This window comes from Panthera tigris, chromosome B4 (genome assembly GCF_018350195.1).
Source record: "Panthera tigris isolate Pti1 chromosome B4, P.tigris_Pti1_mat1.1, whole genome shotgun sequence".
In the NCBI taxonomy this organism is placed as follows: Eukaryota; Metazoa; Chordata; class Mammalia; order Carnivora; family Felidae; genus Panthera; species Panthera tigris.
The window spans coordinates 33,925,239-33,945,227 of record NC_056666.1 but is presented as its reverse complement, the minus strand read 5'-3'; the positions used below and the strand labels follow the sequence as shown (position 1 = coordinate 33,945,227).

Sequence of the window (19,989 nt, the reverse complement as noted above, 5' to 3'; positions counted from 1 at the left end):
GCAATAGCTTGAGAGAAAAGCTGGTGATTGTTATGGATACCGGAGGCTCTTAACTGTCAGTGCTGGACATAAACCCAGCACGTGTGCACCTGTAGATTTGTAATACATTGAAGTGGATCATCATTTCAACAAATGATTTGAAAATCAGACGTCACCTTAATTGACAGGAGAGGATCTTTTGCGAGGTTTCTAAGTCAAGGAGATTTCTGTCCAAAGAGACACAGATTATTAAATACATAGTTCAGGCAATCTTTTTCTTTTTAATGTTTTATTTATTTTTGAGAGAGAGGGAGAGACAGAGTGTGAGTGGAGGAGGGACAAAGTGGAGAAAGAGAGACATACGGAATCCAAAGCAGGCTCCAGGCTCTGAGCTGTCAGCACAGAGCCCGATTTGGGGCTTGAACTCACAGACTGTGAGATCATGACATGAGCCGAAGTTGGATACTTAACCGACTGAGCCACCCAGGTGCCCCATATAGTTCAGGCAATCTTAAGAGTCTTGGAATGAGTCTACTACTCAAGGATTCCTAGAAGGTAACTTTCAAGAGCCAAAGTTTTATGTGCTGAAAAGAGTTCTAAAATCACCATCTTTAGACCAAAAATCCAGGAAACTGATCTTCAAGACCCTTATTCTAGAAAGTACTCAGGGTGAGAATGGACACTTAACTAATTTGTACTCTATTCACAGAAGGGAAAAAAGACATAAAATGTTTCTGGTTTTGAATTCATTTTATTTGCAATAAAACTCCAGAACTCAGTCATAAAAGTCATGCCTTTAAATTTCTTGAATTCTGATGAGTATCTACCCAGATGCAAATCCACTGGAGGAGGTATCCACACAGGGCAAAGTAAAGCTCATGAAAGGACATTAATGATCTAGTCACGAAGTCATACACAACTTCATTTCTTTGCTAGCCTGCTCCAAATTTCTCACAAAAGGTGTTTTCACATAAGGAGGAAAGCAGGAAATATATTATTCCTTCTCCAGTTCCTTGTACCTACCCCTGCACAGGTGACTGAGTATCTCCCCTGTTTCATGAAAACTCTCTTTCTCTAGATTGTGAAGAAAGCAAAAGAAATATTTTGGCTTACAAGGCCCTTGCTTATCAAAACAAATCTTTGGAATACGGATGAAAAGAGGTTTGAAGCTTGCGGCAAATCCCCAAGTTAGCAAATACTATCTATACCTTATCGGTCATGAGTATGGAATAAAGACTTTATAAACATGACATGACAGGTAATACGAAGCCATGTTCAGATAGGATGCTAACAGGCCATGGCTACTTCTTTGCTAAGTGACTTGCATCCTCCTAATAGTGTGAGATTCAAAATAGAGCCTCAGGGAAAAAAAAAGTTCCTATACCACTTGACTTCGGGGTTGTTCAGCTCTTAAAGAGCTGAAACACTGAATGTTCAGTATGTGAATACATGAAGTAAAAATAGGGTCGGGGGTACCTGGGTGGCTCAGTTGGTTACGCACTAAGTGTCCAACTCTTGATTTCGGCTCAGGTCATAACCTCATGGTTCACGGGATCAAGCCCTATGTCAGGCTCCACACTGAGTGTGGAGCCTGCTTGGGAGTCTTTCTCTGTCCCTCTCCAACTCGCACACACACTTGCACACGTGAGTTCTCTCAAAATAAATAAATAAACATTTAAAAAAAAAGAATAGGGTCTGGGAAATGGGAACAGTCAACTGAACACAGGTAACGAACCCACGAAGTTTCAACAAGGTAGAAGTTGGACTCTCCGTGATAGGTCTTGGCTAGACTCTGCCTAGTTCTCACCCAGTCTACCTCTACCCAATCCTTTTCTTTGGCCTACCTCTACTCAAAATCTTTTCTTTTCTGGTTAAATCCTTAGGTCAGTGACCCCAAAGCCTGGGAGAAGCCAAACCCTTACCTTGGTGTTAGTGCATGCTTTTCCCTTTTTGTAGTCTTTGTGGCTGCCCCGCTTGTCCAACTTTGCCCACAGGGCTTTGGCTTTCCAGTAGTTAAGCTTGGACTTGAGCTTGTGATAAAAGGAGCGGTAGTCCTTAGGCTTCAGTTCTAGGTGGTCACATAGCTCTTGGAAGGCCTTAAGGGTTCCCTTGCAGGTGGTGGCCTGCACAAACCGGTCAAAGAGGATGTGAGCGCGATTCATTGTCTCATTCTTACTGTCCTCCATGCTTCCCCACTCTCAGCACCCCCAACAAAGGGGGCAAGGGGATGGCTGTTGATCCACCCGATTCTGTCACATTAATCTAACAAAAATAAAGAAAAAAGAATGGTTAGCAAATCCAAATGCCTACCTACAAACATTTCCTTTTCTTTTCTTTTTAAATGTTTATTTTTGAGAGAGAGACAGAGTGCAAGAGAGGGAGGGACAGAGAGGGGGAGACACAGAATCCAAAGCAGGCTCTAGGCTCTGAGCTGTCAGCACAGAGCCCGATAAGGGGCTCGAACCCACAAACCATGAGATCATGACTTGAGCTGAAGTTGGACACTTATCCAATTGAGCCACACAGGCACTCCGTACCTACACACATTTTCTAGGATATGTACCTCTTTTTCAAAGTGGAGTTCCTAAGTGTCATATTCATTCAACAAATGTATATCCTATACCTTTTTGTTTTAAGTTTTTTTTCCTTTAACATTTTTATTTATTATTGAGAGACAGAGAGACACAGAGCATGAGTGGGGGAGGGGCAGAAAGAGAGGGAGACACAGAATCCAAAGTAGGCTCCAGGCTCTGTGCTGTCAGCACAGAGCCAGACATGGGGCTTGAACTCACAAACTGCGAGATCATGACCTGAGCTAAAGTCGGTCGCTTAACCAACTGAGACACCCAGGTGCCCCTACCTTCTACATGCCAAGCACTATCTCAGACACTGGGGATGGAAAGATGAGTAAGACAGTGTTTGCTTTCAAGGATCTTACAGTTCAGTGGGTGAGACAGATTAATAAACAAAATGTTAAACGTACTGGGGCACCTGGATGGCTCACTTGGTTGAGTGTCCAAGTCTTGATTTTGGCTCAGGTCATTATCTCATGGTTCATGAGATTGAGTTCTACATTGGGTTCTGCACTGACAGTGCAGAGCCTGCTTGGGAATTCTCTCTCCCTCTCTCCCTGCCTCTCCTTGGCTAGTGCACACGCACATGGGTGCACACACAGTCTCTCTCAAAAATAAATAAATAAACTAAAAAAAAAAAAGAATGTTAAATGTACTATGCTACGTGTCATTAGAGAGAGAGGCATGAGGGATTTGGTAATATAGAAGATAAGAACCTAATTGCAGTGGGTCCTTGTTGAAGATGAACTTCTGAAAGGTGACAGCTGAGTCTTTCAGGATAAATCAGTGTAGCCAGGTGGGGAAGAAGTGTAGAATGTGGAAAAGGAAATAAAATAGGAAGGCTTATGAGTGATTGACTCTTACAGATGAAGGACTCCAGAATGATTTCCAGGTTTCCAGCTAAGGCAACTGAGTAAATGGTGCACCAGGCCAATGGATTAAAAATAGAACTCATCTGTGAGGGTAGAGTGGTGAGATCCCTTTTGGCCTGTTACATGTGAGCTGCCTTGCAGAGGTTCTCATTAGGCAGCCAGGTATGTATCTGCAGCTCAGGGGAGTAGCTGGGGGTGAACGCCTAGACTGGGGAGTCATTAGCATACAGGTGGTAGTTGAACCTACAAAAGTGGTACAATCACACAAGGAGAGCCCATGGCAAGAGAGAGCCAAGAGCTCTGGATAAGATCTGGGACTCATCAACTTGTAAGGAATTGGCAGAGAAAGAAGAGCTCTCTAAAAAGATTATGAGGTACAGTGGAGAGAGGTCTGAAGAGAACCAAAGGGCAGTGTCCTAGCAGTCTAAGAAGCACAAAGTTCAGAAGCGTTAAAGTAAGTAGGTATTCAAATGACTGAAAAAGTCCTGCTGCTACACATGATACATGGCAGGGTGGGAAGATTTTATAGCCATTCCATTTTGCCCACAAACATATTTGACAAAAATGATAATGTCTACCCCTTCCATTTATCCAAAACATCTACACATCCACCATCCTATGTTTGCTGGCTAGAACTTTAAGATGGGAGAAGACACTTTACATGCTCTTTTAATGCACTCACTTCCTTGGGTCTGTTTCATCATTTTTGTAGCACATTTTATTTATCATCACTACTTAGACCTATTATTGGGAGGTAGGAGGCAAAGGGCCGAAGACCAAAGAACAAAGAAGCAGACCAGAGCAAGGAGACAAGCACTAACACAGCGCTGAACCCCCCTGTGACAGATATTGGTTGCATGACCCTGGACAAGTCACTTTGTCTCACCAAGCCTTGATTTTCCCTTGTGTAAGATGAAATTATACTGGATGTTCTCTAAACTCCTCTTCCAATTCTCAAGTTTTCTGAGTTTAGTAGTGAGGAAATACTCATGGTCACAGTACTCACCTCTGGTGTTCTAGTCAGAATGCTCCATCATAGGCATACCACCAATTTGCTATTAGTGTGACAAACAGGACTGCACTGAAACTTTACTTTAAGGAGGACTTAGTCTATACTACCCAAAACAATCCACACATTCAATACAATCCCTGTCATCATACCACCAGCATTCTTCACAGAGCTAGAACAAAATGTTCTAAAATTTGTATGGAACCAGAAAAGACTCTAAATAGCCAAAACAATCTTGAAAAAGAAAACCAAAGCTGGAGGCATCATGATTCCGGACTTCAAGCTGTATTACAAAGCTGTAATCATCAAGGCAGTACAGTACTGGCACAAAAACAGACACATAGACCAAAGGAACAGAATCCAGAATCCAGAAATGGACCCACACATGTGTGGCTAACACATCTTTGATGAAGCAGGAAAGACTATCCAATGGAAAAAAGACAGCCTCTTCAGCAAATGGTACTGGGAAAACTGGACAGCAACACGCAGAAAAATGAACCTGGACCACTTTCTTAGACCATACACAAAAATAAACTTGAAATGGATGAAAGACCTAAATATAAGACAGGAAACCATCAAAATCCTAGAGGAGAAAATAGGCAACAACCTCTCTGATCTCGGCTGCAGCAACATCTTACTAGACATGTCTCCAGAGGCAAGGGAAATAAAAGCAAAAATGAACTATTGGGACCTCATCAAGATAGAAAGCTTCTGCACAGAGAAGGAAACAATCAACAAAACTAAAAGGCAACCAACAGAATGGGAGAAGATATTTGCAAATGGCATATTGGATAAAGAGTTAATATCCAAAATCTATAAAGAACTTCTCAAACTCAACACCCAAAAAACATATAATCCAGTGAAAAAATGGGCAAAAGACATGAACAAACACTTTTCCAAAGAAGATATCCAGATGGCTAACAGACACATGAAAAGATGCTCAGTATCACTCATCATCAGGTAAATACAAATTAAAACCACAATGAGATATCACCTCACACCTGTCAGAATGGCTAAAATAAACAAGTTAGGAAACAACAGATGTTGGCGAGGATGCAGAGAAAGAGAAACACTTTTGCACTGCTGGTGGTAATGAAAACCAGTGCGCCCACTCTGGAAAACAGTACAGAGGTTTCTCAAAAAATTAAAAATAGAGTTACCCTATGACTAGGCAGTTGCACTATTAGGTATTTATCCACAGGGTACAAAAATGCTGATTCAAAGAGGCACATGCACCCCAATGTTTATAGCAGCACTATCAACAATAGGCAAATTATGGAAAGAGCCCAAATGTCCATTGACTGACAAATGGATAAAGATGTGGTGTACACACACACACACACACACACACACACACACACACACACTGGAATATTACTTGGCAATCAAAAAGAATTAAATTTTGCCATTTGCAACAACATGGATGGAACTAGAATGTATTATGCTAAGCAAAATAAGTCAGAGAAAGACAAATATATGATTTCACTCATGTGGAATTTAAGAAACAAAACAGATGAACATAGGGGAAGGGAAGGAAAAATAAGATAAAAACAGAGGCAAACCCTAAAAGACTCTTAAATATAGAAAACAAACTGAGGGGTTGCTGGCAGGGCATTGGGTGGGGAGGATGGGCTAAATGGGTGATGGACATAAAGGAGGGCACTTGTTGGGATGACCACTGGGTAAGTGATGAATCACTAAATTCTACTCCTGAAACCTTTGTTACACTATATGTTAACTAACTTGGATTTAAATAAAATTTAAAAAATAATTATAATAAAATAAAAAATAAAGAGGACTTATTCTTGGAGATGGGGAAAGACAGAGGAAGGGAGCTGTTGATCCATTGTGGTCAGGAGGGGTACAGAAGCAAGAAGTGACTCATTATTTAGGGAACCAACCCAAGAGCACTAGGAGCCACCAAACTGTATTGCTAATTAAATCAATTCTCAGAAGGCATCAAGTTCCTAACATGGAAGAGACCAATCTTCTGTCCTAAAGCTCTTATACTGGGTAAGCCTCTGAGCAACAGAATACCCCTTCGTGAAGTAGAAATAACATCCTGCTTCTCTCTACCATGATATTATAAGGCTAAACCAAATCAACTGGAGATGTGTCTTAAGTATCATGGGAGAAAGTAATAACTACATAAGAACTGACATTTTCCCTTTACATCAACAGATACGACAGTCTTCATATACTATGGAGGCCGAGTTGAAGATGGTAATTCTTTACCTGGAACACACTGACTCGGCTTCTCATCTCAGATACATACTTACTCAACAATCTCTCCTGGCTCTGGATATAAAAAGTACACTGGTAAAAAAAATAACTTGTCTCAATAACCACATGGCCAAGAGTCCATCAAGAGATGGAATTAAATAGAACTAACCTCTAGTCCCCTCTAAATAAAAATTTATTCTAGGTAACAGTAAGCAGCAAGAGAAATATTTTAAAGTTCCTAAAAAGAGCCCACTCTTTTTCTTATATGCCAAGGCTTATCTTAGAAATGGTACAGTACCTGGTTGGCTCAGCTGGTCGAGCATCTGACTCTTGATTTTGGCTCAGGTCATAATCTCCCAGGGTTGTGGGATTGAGCCCTGTGTTGGGCTCGGTACTGGGCGTGGAGCCTGTCTAGGGTACTCTCTCCCTTTCTCCCTCTCCTTTTGCCCCTCTCCCCTGCTTGTGCTCACTCTTTCTCCAAAAGACAGAGAGAGAGAGAGAGAGAGAGAGAGAGAGAGAGAGAGAGAGAGAGAGAGAGAGAGAAATGGGACATATTCAAAAGTTGGCTTGTGGGGTCAGAAAAAAACAGATGTGTTTATCTAAAGGCAGAAGAAAGGGTGACAGGTAACAACCAATGACTAGAAACAAAGTTCCCAGAGTGATTGCCTCTTGGCTTCCTTGTGTGGATTTCTGTGCCTTTATTTGCTTTTTTGGCAAACAGACAGCATTTTGCAATCCTGACCCTGATGCCAGACCTGCTTTGACTCCACCAGAGTCACAATATTTGGGGAGCTTTGAATATACACCTAGTTTGATCTCTCTGCCTCTTGTCAAAGAAGAAAATGATTTCTTTCAGTTCCTAAACAGCAGCGACCTTCCACTCCTTGCCAAGATTTGGGGCACTCAGTACCAGATGTTCTTGCTGAAACCAACCCATTAAAAATCCTGCAACATTATTTCTAAAAGCCTTTGCCCTGTCATAATGCCTGCCTTGTGCTCACACTTCCCTAAAAGTGTCTTGAGCATTTATTTTCAAAGAAAAATTCTGATTTGTACACTAACTCCCCCTTGACTGGCTGTAGCCTGCTCTGTTTTACGTCCACAGAGCTACCAACCACCACAGAGAATTTCCAAATCAAACCCCACCACAGATGAACACCTTCATTAGTAACTGGCCCCCAATCCTTCTGTTGACTTTCAAGTTAACAGGTTTCAACCACAGCTCCCAGACAGCTGCAGAGAGTCGGCTTCCAAGCAGTAGTCAAGTATTAAATGCCCAGTCTAAGGGATTTCGACCTGCAGGTCACTAATGACAACAGATAAATAGAGGTAAGTTGGTTCCTGGAACAATGTGACAAGCACCCACGGTAAGAGTACACAAGATTAATTCCCCTGGGCTGCCTCACTTTTCCTACTTTGCAAGCCAAATGACCACAGCAGGAAGACACTCTCAAGTACTACAGTATTATTCTGTAACTCTGCTGGACTATGACTGTGTCATTTAGCAAGGGGAATCTGGCATTCTGATTCACCGAGAGCAGCTGGGGAGAGCAGCAGAGGGGCCACTCCTGTTATTGCCCTCGCTTCCCTCATTCCCGAAGGTCTAACTCATCCTGCTCCTCTGGGCCTCTCCTGGGCCATCCCTGGGTGCCATATATCCTAGTATCCTGGAAAAATCAATATTCATAATTACTGGAACCTAGAGACCAGGAAACCTGGCCGGAAGGTGCCAGAAACCCTGGGGACTGAAAAGCCAAGGTGTGGAAGGAAGGGAAACGGGAAGTGAGGAGCCCGAGGAGGGAAGAGGAAGAGGAGATGATGCCAGGTTTCCAGGGCACTGGTGCAATTTCTGCCAGTGGACAATATCCTGCATGTTTTGTTCCATGGCAGCTGACTGCTGACTCAGAAGCCTTGCACATTCCTTGGCCGTGGAGGAAAATGCTGGAGAGACAGCCTATGAAGTACATTCAGGAACAGAGTTTATGTTTCTATTTACAGCAAGAGTAAAGGTCTGTCACTGACTCATAGCTGGTTATGAGAACACTCAATCTCTACCTCTTAGAATTGGTGGATGGTTATTTGTAAGAGGGGAGAACTATCTTTAAAAATAGAAAAAGGAGGGGCACCTGGGTGGCTCAGTTGGTTAAATGTCTGACTTTGACTCAGGTCATCATCTCACAGTTTGTAAGTTTGAGCCTCACATCGGGTTCTGTGCTGACAGCGTGGAGCCCACTTCAGATCCTCTGCCCTGCCTCCTCTGCTCCTACCCCACTCGCTCACTCTCTCTCTCTCAAAAATAAACATTAAAAAATACAAATAGAAAAAGGAAAGAGAAACAAAACAAAAAAATAAGAACTATACTTCAAGGGGCACCTGGTTGGCTCAGTCAGTAGAGCATGCAACGCTTGATTTCAGGGTTGTGAATTCAAGTCCCACGTTGGGCATACAGACTACTTAAAAAATAATAAAAAAGAAAATAAAGAATTACACTTCAAGAGTATGAAACCAGAGTCTGCTTAGCCACTGCACCATCAATATACCAGCAGATGTGCAAATCTCTGAATCTTATTAAGGACTCAACGAAATGCTCCTTTCCCTAGCCCATTCAGAGGTGTAACTTGTCTAAATAGATCTTAGGAGTAAGTCTATACATAGGAAGGCATATTTTGGAATGTGATTAGGAGGAAACTCAGATGAAAAATGCACTTCAGATTATAGAGATTCCTTTGTGTTTTGCCTGAGAAACAAAGACCAAAGTCGCCAAATGTCTTGAGTTCTGCATCAGTTTTTCTGCAACCAAAGCCACTAGGGCCATTATCATCTGTGGATGGGGACACTGAGGCCCTCACCTCAGGAGGCAATGAGCTGACTGAATCAAGCAGTCTGGGCACGAGACTCCTTGTTGCCTCTTACTGCTCAGGCCCCAATGGCTTATCTCTCATAACCTTATCTAAGGTTCTCTGGGTACCTAGGAAGCAAGCCAAAATATAGTAAGGAAGCAGTCTTTCCCCTGTTATTCTTGTTTCTGCACTATTCCATTCTCTGCTCTTTTCTGACTTCCCATCCTACTTAGCCTCAAAATGACATTCGGCAACATGCTAAGGAAACAGGAAACCAGCCCCCACCCCTGCCCCCACCCCTACCTCCATGTCCCTCCTCATTCCGTGGATCTGCTCTTTAGTCACATGGTATTACTCATCTGCAACTGTCATTGAGCAGACATTATTTAAATGGCTCTCTCCTCCAATAAAAGCCTCCTTAGTACAAAGACCAGGTCTTTGTAGCTATAGCCTGACCTGTAGTGAAAACACTGTTTCTATAGAGCTGATGAGGGGAACAGAACCCCTTGAGGAGATTCTGTATGAGAGCCCAGAAGCTCCACATTGGAAGGGTGGATCCTGGGGAAAAGCCTTGGCCTGCATGGCTGAAGGACCATGGAGGAGAAATGGATAGATGCTATAGAGGAGATTTCTACTGTGCTACCAAAAAGTTGTATCTAAAAATGCAATAGTAAGCCTGGATAGGGAGTGATGATCTAAGAAGAGCAATAGCAAGAATTTAGCACTTTTCAAAACATGGAAGCAACCTAAGTGTCCATCCACAGATGAATGGATAGAGATATGGTGTATATATACAATGGAGTACTACTTAACCATAAAAAAGGATGGAATCTTGCCATTTGCAACAACATAGATGGATCTAGAGTATAGTGCTGAGTGAAATCAGTCGGAGAAACACAAATACCATATGATTTCACTCAAATGTGGAATTTAAGAAAAAAAACAAATAAACAGGAAGACAAACAAAAAACCAGACAAATACAGAGAACAAACTAGTGATTACCAGAGGGGAGGTGCGTGGGAGATGGGTGAAATAGGTAAAGGGGATTAAGAGTATACTTACCTTGATTAGCACTGAGAAATATATAGAATTGCTGAATCATTATATTGTGCACTTGAAACTAATATAACACTGTGTGCTAATTATACTTAAATTAAAAAATGTTTTTCCCTTGTTCAATATACTGCATTCTAGATAATCCCTTAATGTGTATCTTTAGATTTTCTCTAATCAGCTGTTCAAACCATCCAGTTTTTAACTTCAACATTTTTATATCTCCTTTCTTAAGGTTCTTTCTCATATTTTCCTGCCCATTTTTGATAGTCACTTGCTCTAAAAAAATCAATACTTATTCTGTTTTTCACTTTTAAAAAACATATTATACTAAGTATCTAGTTATTACAATTCCTGGGGGACTTTTTCGGTAATTTTTTGGTAATTTTTACAAATTAAATGTGTCATTTATTTTTTCTATTGAAAATGTGTTTATTAATTTTCTTTTTTCCCAGAGGGGAGGTAGGTGGGTGGGGGGATGGTGAAATAGGGGGTGGGGATTAAAGAACAAATTTATCATAATGAAAAAAATAAAATTAAAAATGGGAAAAAATGAATAAAAATTTTTTTAATTAAAAAAATGTAGCACTTTTGCTATGAATTCTCACAGCACCCTTTCCTTGGTTATGGAATGGCCCTCTCTAGAGGGACATGAGAAACAGACTGGACAAGATGATCTCTGGGTTCTTCTCTAAGTTTCCAATTCTGAAAGAACTGGTATGGCCCTAACCCCTATGTTATATCTAACTTTTTAATTTTACTCTTTGCTAACAAACTATTTCTTCAAGAGCAGCAAGTCCAAACACCCAATAAACACAATGGCTGATGCCAATGCTGATGCTTGCCTCAAATAAACCAGAAAAACAAGGAGTTAAAAGAAGGATATGCCCCTCCCCTGCCAACCAAAAAAGGCTAATGCCCGAGGCCCAGTCTCATAGTTTCCTCATCTGTAAAATGAAATAACACCCATAGAATCACAGAGCTTTGCAAAAACTGAAGTTAATGACTGTAAAATGTATAGCAGTTCCAGGAACAGGGCAGGACCCTGTAAATGGGAGTACTGTTATTACCACCCAGTCGTTTATAAACGCAGCAACAAGAGGTTATATACTCAGGCTGAATAAATGGCTACTATACAAGAAAACTAGAGTGCTCAGAGAGTTTTGATTTTTGAAAGAAAAATGCTTCAGAACTGACTTTGTTCCATCACCACTTTGTACCCTCTCTATTCTATCTGTTCTGGAAGGTGTGATGATGGCACTGATGGAGGGGCTAGAGGAATAAGGGTTGTGTCAGGAAGTTCTTGCCAAACTTAGATCTATTATACAGGAAAGATGGAGGAGTTCCATCTTGTTTACAAAATAAGGATTTCCATCACTAAGGGTACAAATAGCTGACATACTGTCAGATCCATAGCTCACCTCATTTCATCTTCGCCACAATCCTGAAGTAGAATCTATTATCTCCATGTGCAGATGGGGAAACTGTGGGTTAAAGAGGTTTAAAGGTCACACAGCAAGAAAGGAGTGCAGCCATGATTTGCATCTCCTTCAGAGCCCAAGACCTCATCCACTGCGAAAAACCACCTGAGAATATAGCTTGAGAAATAAAAGCTCAACAGAATGCATGCTTCCGGCCCCTGGCTGCCTGAGAGCCAGAACCTGCAGATATACACACAGACCAGAGGCAGACCCTGTCTGCTAGGAAGATAGCTGTCCAGCTCCCAAAAGACATGCAGCTTCAAGTAAATTTAGTAAGGACACACAATACAGGATTCTTTTTCTCACAATTTATCGCTGCCATCTGCTCCTTTGAAATGGAGCCCTTTCATAAATGGAAGCAAGGGCGGTCTGGTTTCACAGTAATTGTTCCCATTGGCTGCTGAAAGGCTGGGTGACTAAAATAGTACTAACAGAGTTCTTATCAGTCTGCATTCTTCGGTAGGCTCTAGCACTCTAGCCAACAGCAACACCTTTGAGGAGTCGATTACAAACAATTTTCAAATCATCTAATGCCATTCCAAGCATTGTAAGAACTCAGGGCAGGACAGGGGATGAACCTCAACCTACCTACTACCAAGAGTACAAAGCTGAGCTACAAAGAGACCAAAAAATCAACAGCTCCCTGCCCTATAATCTGAGAGCACTGCTATGACTCAGGCTCTCAGGGTGATGAAGGGCCTCAGACAGGGTGATGAAGGGCCTCGGACAGGGTGAAAGGCTCACTGAGTTTGTGGGAAAGCACAACCAAAAGCTGTTCGTCTTCACAAGGGTGGGCTCCAATCTACTTTGCTCAGTACTATGTCCCAGTTCTAGGCACAAAGAGATGTTCAATGAGGTTTTGTTGACTAAAGAGGCACCAAGCTACCTACCCTCAGGAAATGATCCATCTGGTAGATGTGCAGGGTGAGGTGGAGGGCCACTGCAGCACAGGGGCTCTGAGAACACCAAAGCTGTGGCAGTCCAAGGGACATAAATACCCCCATAAAGATGACTTTAGACCTGCTGGGGAAAATTTGAGGTCTCATAAAGACACTTGCTCTGTCACATCTTAATTATCTCCCTCTCCCAGGGGCAGACCCGCAGCTAAAGTGTGGCCAGAACAAGGGCGTCTGGGTGGCTCAGTCGGTTGAGTGTCCAACTTAGGCTCAGGTCATGATCTTACGGTTCATGAGTTCAAGTCCTGCATTGGGGTCTGTGCTGACAGCTCAGAGCCTGGAGCCTACTTCAGATTCTGTGTCTCCCTCTCTCTCTGTCCCTCCCCCCTGCTCAAGAATAAGTAAACATTAAAAAAATTTTTTTGTAAACAAAACAAACAAACAAAAGCATGGCCAGAACGTACAAACAACTGGCAAGAGATTAACCTGGAAAAGAATCTGGGGTTTCTCAGTTGTCTAGTCTGCCTACTACCAGTTGCCATGAATCACAAAATACACAATGGTCAAGGCTGGGTAGGACCTGTAAGATCATCGAATCTAGCCAGTCATCCCACACTTGTATCTTCTATATACCATACATAACACACAAACAGCTCCAATAACAGGCAAATTTCTACCTTAAGAAGTAGTCTTCATAATCCTCGATCAGCTTGCTAATCACCTTGTTAATTTCCCAAGGACTGAGTTTCTATGTAGAAAACCAAAATCATTCTGCCCATAGTTTTGTACCCAGTGGTCCAAAATTTACCTCTTAGAGTTATCCAGAACCAAATTAGCTCCTCTCTTTTACAGAACAACCTTCCAAATATCTATCTACACATTCTACACATCCCTACACATTCTCCTTAGTTCTTTCAACTGTTTCTATTTTGATGGAGTTTTCAGTTTCTTCACCTTTTTTAGCATTCTTTCACAAGCTCCTATCATTAAGTCTACACCCATCTCATCTGCCTTTCCTCCTGTGACAGTGAACAGACAACTATCCACCTGCCTATCTAAAGCAACCCTTCATCTGTGCACCCAATCCCACCCCCTCTTACTCAACAACACTGCCTCCCTTTTATTGGTCTCTTCTCTCCTACATCAGCCCCGTCCTCCTCCAAATTGAGCTATTTCCATCAACGTAAAACCTCTCATCTTTAAAAAACCTGCTCCGTCCCATCTCCTCTGACTAGCTTACTCCACTCCCAGAAAGAACTGTCTGTTTGAGGTTACAACTTTCTCTTCTCCTACTTTTTAAAAATTAAGTAATTAATTAATTTATTTATTGGGAAAGCACAAGCAGGGAAGGGACAGAGAGACCGGGATAGAAGACCTGAAGCAGGCTCTGTGCTGACAGGCTGACAGCAGCAAGCCCAATGTGGGGCTCAAATTCACAAACCACAAGATCATGACTTGAGCCGGAGTCAGATGTTCAACCGACTGAGCCAACCAGGTGTCCCTCTCCCACTCTCTTTTGAACCTACAGCAATTAGCTTCATCTCCACCACTCCAAGGAAATGTCTCATCAAAAACATACATGATTTTCACACTGTCAAATCCAACAGTCAACTCTCAATCCTAGTTTCCTCAACCGATCTACAGATGAGTCATAGCTGATCACCCCCTCTTTTTCACCTTTAGAACATCACTCTCTTGGTTCTCCTCTTGCCTCACTAGCCACTCCCCATATCCTCTGCTGGATCCTCACATATCACCATCCGCTGCATGTTGAAATGGCCACAGGATCACTTAGTCTTTGGGTACTCTTCTCAACCTACATCTACTCCCTAAACACCAGTGGCTTTAAAATTTTTTTAATTGTATACACAGTTACCTCTCTATAAATATATAATTTTTAAAAACTTTCACAAGATACAATCTACCCTTACTACTGAGATATTCTGATGTTTTCTATTCCATTTATTTAAAAAAAATTGCTGATCCCCACTGAACTGATTTCATGACCCATTAATGAGATACAATCCACTTTGAAAATTCTCCAGACCCGTGGCTTTAAGTACCATTTTATAGTAGAGATAGTTGATGACACTCAAATATTTATTTTCTCCCTTCTGAACTTGTATAACCAATTGCTTATTTGACATTTCTACTTGGATATTTGACAGGCAACTCAAACTTAACATACACAAAACCAAGCTTATGGTTCCCATTCCTACCCTCAACCTGCTTCTTCCTTAGTATTCTGCATCTCAGCAAACGACACCACCATCCACCTAGTCACTCAATCCAAAAACCTTGGAATTATCCTAATTTCTGTCACATCTCAGAGTCAATTCCTCAGCAACTTCAGTCTATCTTCAAAATACAGCCCCAATCCAACCATTTTTCATCATCTCCTCCTCTACCACCTTCATCAAAGTCGCCATCATATCTTACTTGGATTACTACGATAGCTTCTCTCAGCCTCCACTGTCCAAATCCCGCTCCCCCATCACCGAATATTTTCCATATGGCAGCGCTAGTATTCACTTAAATGTAGTCAAATGCGGTGACATACCTCTGCTCCAATGGCTTCCCACCTCATTGTTAAATCCAAAGTCCTTACAAAGGCCTATGATAAGGGCTTGAGTGACCTGCTCCCACTCCCAACTCCTTGTTTACGTCCTATCACTCTCCCCTATGCTCCTTAGGCTCTAGCCAGACTGGCCTCTTCCTGTTCATCAAGCACCTCCAGCAGGCTGCCATCCAGAGTCTCTGCCCTTCCTGTCTCTTTGCCTGATGATCTATACCCAGAAGGCTACATGGCTTCTTCCTCACTTTCTTGAGATCTTTGCTCAAGTACCACCTTATTAGATAAGCCCTTCCTGACCACTTACATGAAAGAATACCAGTCTCCTATCACCCTTTATCCCCCTCACCTTGCTTTAATTTGCCTCTTTGCATTTGTTATCACTTGATAAGGTATATGACTTATTTGCTTATTGTCTATCTCCTCCAGCATGTAGGCCTAACTAGAAAAGTAAAGAGCTTGACTGAAATGTACCCTAAACTGTTGACACATACTGTACAGTAGAACACCAAAGTCTTTTTATTACTGATGTACTGTTTCTAAAATATGTATCCCTCACCCTATATTAATGTGCTTTGTTTTCAAGACCCATCAGGATCTTTTAACTACTTTCACTGAATTTCATCTTGTTTGACTCAGCCAGAGCCATGGCTTTGGCTCCCATCTTAGTGAAAATGCAAACATTTCTACAAGGCCTTATAACAGTGCTTCACAAATTTTTGGTCTCAGGATTCCTTTATACTCTTAAAAATACTGAAGGCCCAAAGATCTATCCATATTTAGTGTATTTGAGATTAAAACAGAAAAAAATCTCAATACTTATGAACTCATTTCAAAATAACATTCCATTACACTGCAACATAATTAACATATTAAAAAAAAACCCAAATATTTTCCAAAACAAAAATTTAGTGAGAAGAGTAATGTTTTACATTTTTGCAAATCTCCTTAATATCTGGTTTATGAAGACAGATTCTCAGATCTGCTTTCTGCATTCCATCTGTTGCAACACACACATATCATGTAGCCTGTAGAAAACTCCATTGTACATTCATGAATATACAAAAGTGGAAAAGGCAAAGAAGGTCATCTTTGTATTATTGTGAAAGTAGTTTTGACCTAATGGACCCCTAAAATGGTCTCATGGGGCCCTGACAAGATCTTACGTCATCTTCTCACATCCTCTACTGCTAACCCATCTTGCACTTCCCCTCGGCCAGACTAGCCTCTTGCTGTTCCTCAGACACACCAGACACACACCTCAGCCTTTGCATTAGCTGCTCCCTTTGTCTAAAATACTCCTCCCTCAGATCATTCATGCATTCAAAAATACTGAGCATCTATTACATGCTGAGTACTTTTCTAGGCTCTGGAACAATACAGTGAACAAAGGGAAAAAAAAACAACAACTCTGCCTCCAAGGGCAGAAATCTTCTAATGGGAGCTGACATGAACACAATTTACTCTCTTACTACTCTTAGGGATTTATCCAAATATCATCTTTTTCATGTGGCCTTCCCTGACCACATTCTTTAAAACTGACTCCCCGCCCTGCTTACCTTCTCTTCTTGGTTTTCCCCGAAGCACAACCTGACATACCATAAATGTTATTTATTCATTGTCTATCATTCTCTCTAGAATGTAAGCTCTATCAGGGTAAAGATTTTTGCCAATTTATTCACTGGCATATTACTGTGCTTAGGGAAGTGCCCAGTTCATAGCATGTATACAATAATTATCTCTTGAATGAATAAGTGGATAGGTAAATAAACTTCTCCAGCCTGCCCAGACGTCTGAGGATTGAGGCAGAATTTAGTGTTAGGATTTGAGACATAAGTCATATCAAATGAAAATGGATTGAGTGTCTTTATGCAAGCGCCATCAGGTTGGGAGTTCTTAGGAATACACACACAGAGATGAGGGAATCCCACAAGGCAAATCCAGGTGGCTTCTACCCTCTGGTCCTCTGGATTATCTGCTCCTTCTTCATGACCACTATTTGCTCCAGGCCTGCCTTACACATGCTCTGCCCAGCAGGCCACTGCACCCAGCTGAGGACCTGTTCTTGCCAGCACTAGAGGAGAGGAGGACAGGAGCCAAGACCTGGAGACAGCTTTGTTTTCAACAGCCAAATAGGTTCAAAGTAACTGCCCCCTATGAAAAGAAACTAGTTTCTAGAAAAAAAGAGTGGTATCAGTGTCATGAAATGCTATATACAACAGCCCCCAGCTCACTTCCCTAGAGGGGTAAGTGAAGGACCCGTAATATTTTTAAATCCAAGTTATACGTGTTTTTTAAAAATCTGTATCAGAAAACCATAAACCTGTCTTAAGCCCAGGGTGTCTGAAAAGCCAGCACTTCTTCACTCAGGACAGGATAACAAAGGGGAGCCGAAGGGTTATTGTGCATTTCACTATTCACCAGCTTCTGATAAGGTTGCCTAGAGATTAGGTGGAGAGGTAGGGAGGCAAATAAAGACAGATAGCTAGATACTTGAAATACCAGCTTTAGAAGTGGAATGAAGATGGGGCAAAAACAACTCTTCTGAACTGCTGGAGAGAAAAAAAAGTCAGCCGTGCAGACTGATGTGGCTATGTTGCACCATCATGTCCAACCATAGGTGGGGTCTGGATCCCGCCCAGCAATTCTTTCACGGAACCCACACTGGTTCCTGTACACCTGGCTCTGTGTTCTCAGGTCCCCTATTCCATCCCCTCTTCCATTCCCAGTGCCCTCACCTTTCACATCGTCAAGAAAAGAGCAAAAGATGCCCTCACCATCCTGCTCCCCCATCTCAGAGAAAGTTTCCACCAGCCAGAGGCTGTCCAGGCCATCCCCTGGGTTCTCCTCTGAATCTGGCTCCGTCTACTAGCATACATTTTTTTTTTCCATTTCAACCATTTTTAAGTGTACAGTTGGTGGCATTAAGTACATTCATGTGTTGTAAAGCATCATCACCATACTACCAGCTTATTTCTTCTCCTTTAACCTGCCAATATGCTGGAGTCTCTCTCATCTTAAACATGTCCCCCTCTGTCTCTCTCTCTCTCTCTCTCTCTCTCTCTCTCTCTCTCTCTCACACACACACACACACACACACACACACCACTTAACCTGTATGCCCTTTAATCTACCAACCTCTCCCTCTTGCTTTCGTAATTGAGCCTCCCGAAAGAGCAGTCTACTCTTTTGTTACCACTTCATGACTCCTTAATGACTCCTCTGTCCATCTTTTCATTCCTTTTCCAATCCGGCTTCTGTCTCCATCATTCCACTGAGGTCGACTATGGCTTCCTAATTGTGAAAGGCTCAGACACTACAACACTTATCTTACTTGTTCTCTCTCAGTAGCTCTTCCTAGATTCTGCCCCTTCCTTGGTTCTGTCTCCTGCTTCTCCTACTACTATTCTCATTGTTGCTCAGCTCTCTCAAGTGGCTCCAGTGACCATCGGCCCCTCTCTTTCATAAAATTGGATGGCCCTTAAACTTTTATCTTTTGTGACCTTGCTCCTGAGGTCCAAATGCTATTAAACATCTTCACTTTGACATCCCATATTACCTCAGAGTGAAGAGTCCAAAACTGCTGTTCTCTTTCCCCCAATTCACACCCTCTTATACAGTCGAATGCCACAACCATCCACTGACCAAATGGAAATCTGGGGCCATCTCAGACCCTTCTCTGTCTTCACCTCTCAATCTGCTCACCAAAAGCAAAGTCCCATGGATTCTAACTCTCTAGGTCCTCTATTTATAGAGTTCATTTCCCTACCATTATCTTGGTGAAAGCACCCATGATTTCTACCTTGGACTATTTACAATAGCCTTTTAATCTTAAATCCCCTCCAATCCATCTTCCATGAGTGCCAAAGTGTTCTTGTTTAAGAGCAAATATGATTCTTTGCCTCTAATGTGATCCTGTTGCAGCTCTCCACTGTCTTTAGGAAATAATCCAAACCATCAACAAGGTTCAAAAGGTCCATCAAGATCTAGCACCAGCCTTATTTCCTACCCTTCCAAACACAAAACATTTTCTTTAGTCACACCTGCAGTTACTGGGATATACCACATTCTTACGAGCCTCATCAACTTTGTTCATGTCATTCTCCTTCACCTAATACGTCCTTCCTCCCCACCCCCTGTCCATTTGAAATTCCTGTTCATCATTCCAGACTACACTGAAATGACCCTACCTACCCAAACCCCCTGCCAAAGTTAATCACTTCCTCTTCTGTGTTCCTTCTCACTTTGGTACATACTTCCCTTTCAACAGTTACCAACAGTTCTGGAATTATGTCCATGTCTGCCTACCCATTACTCTTGTAATGCTAAGCTAGTAGGAAAAATAATTCATCTTTACACTTGCACTTATTACACATGCTAGTGGAAAAGCAAGTGCGAGGAAAGAAGGAAAAAGACAAATGAGAGGCTTACTTGGGACACAATGTTTAATATCACAGAAGCATTCAAAAGAAGAAAAGGTATTTGTATGA

The 19,989-nt window shown here is 42.0% G+C and overlaps 1 protein-coding gene across 3 annotated transcripts in view; it reads right to left on the bottom strand.

The window, feature by feature from the left end:
* The window catches only part of MICAL3 (microtubule associated monooxygenase, calponin and LIM domain containing 3), a 205,194-nt gene that overhangs the window by 117,291 nt on the left and 67,914 nt on the right, over window positions 1-19,989 (bottom strand). For 2 of the 3 annotated variants that reach the window (XM_042991469.1, XM_042991468.1), the window contains exons 1-3: window positions 12,922-13,049; window positions 11,972-12,034; window positions 1,902-2,241 (exon numbers count right to left, since the gene is read on the bottom strand). In XM_042991469.1, coding sequence (XP_042847403.1) covers window positions 1,902-2,165 — 264 coding nt within the window. In that variant the 5' untranslated portion in view covers window positions 2,166-2,241; window positions 11,972-12,034; window positions 12,922-13,049. Of the gene's footprint in view, window positions 1-1,901; window positions 2,242-11,971; window positions 12,035-12,921; window positions 13,050-19,989 lie in introns of those variants that run through there. The other variant, XM_042991467.1, reaches the window with a different exon arrangement.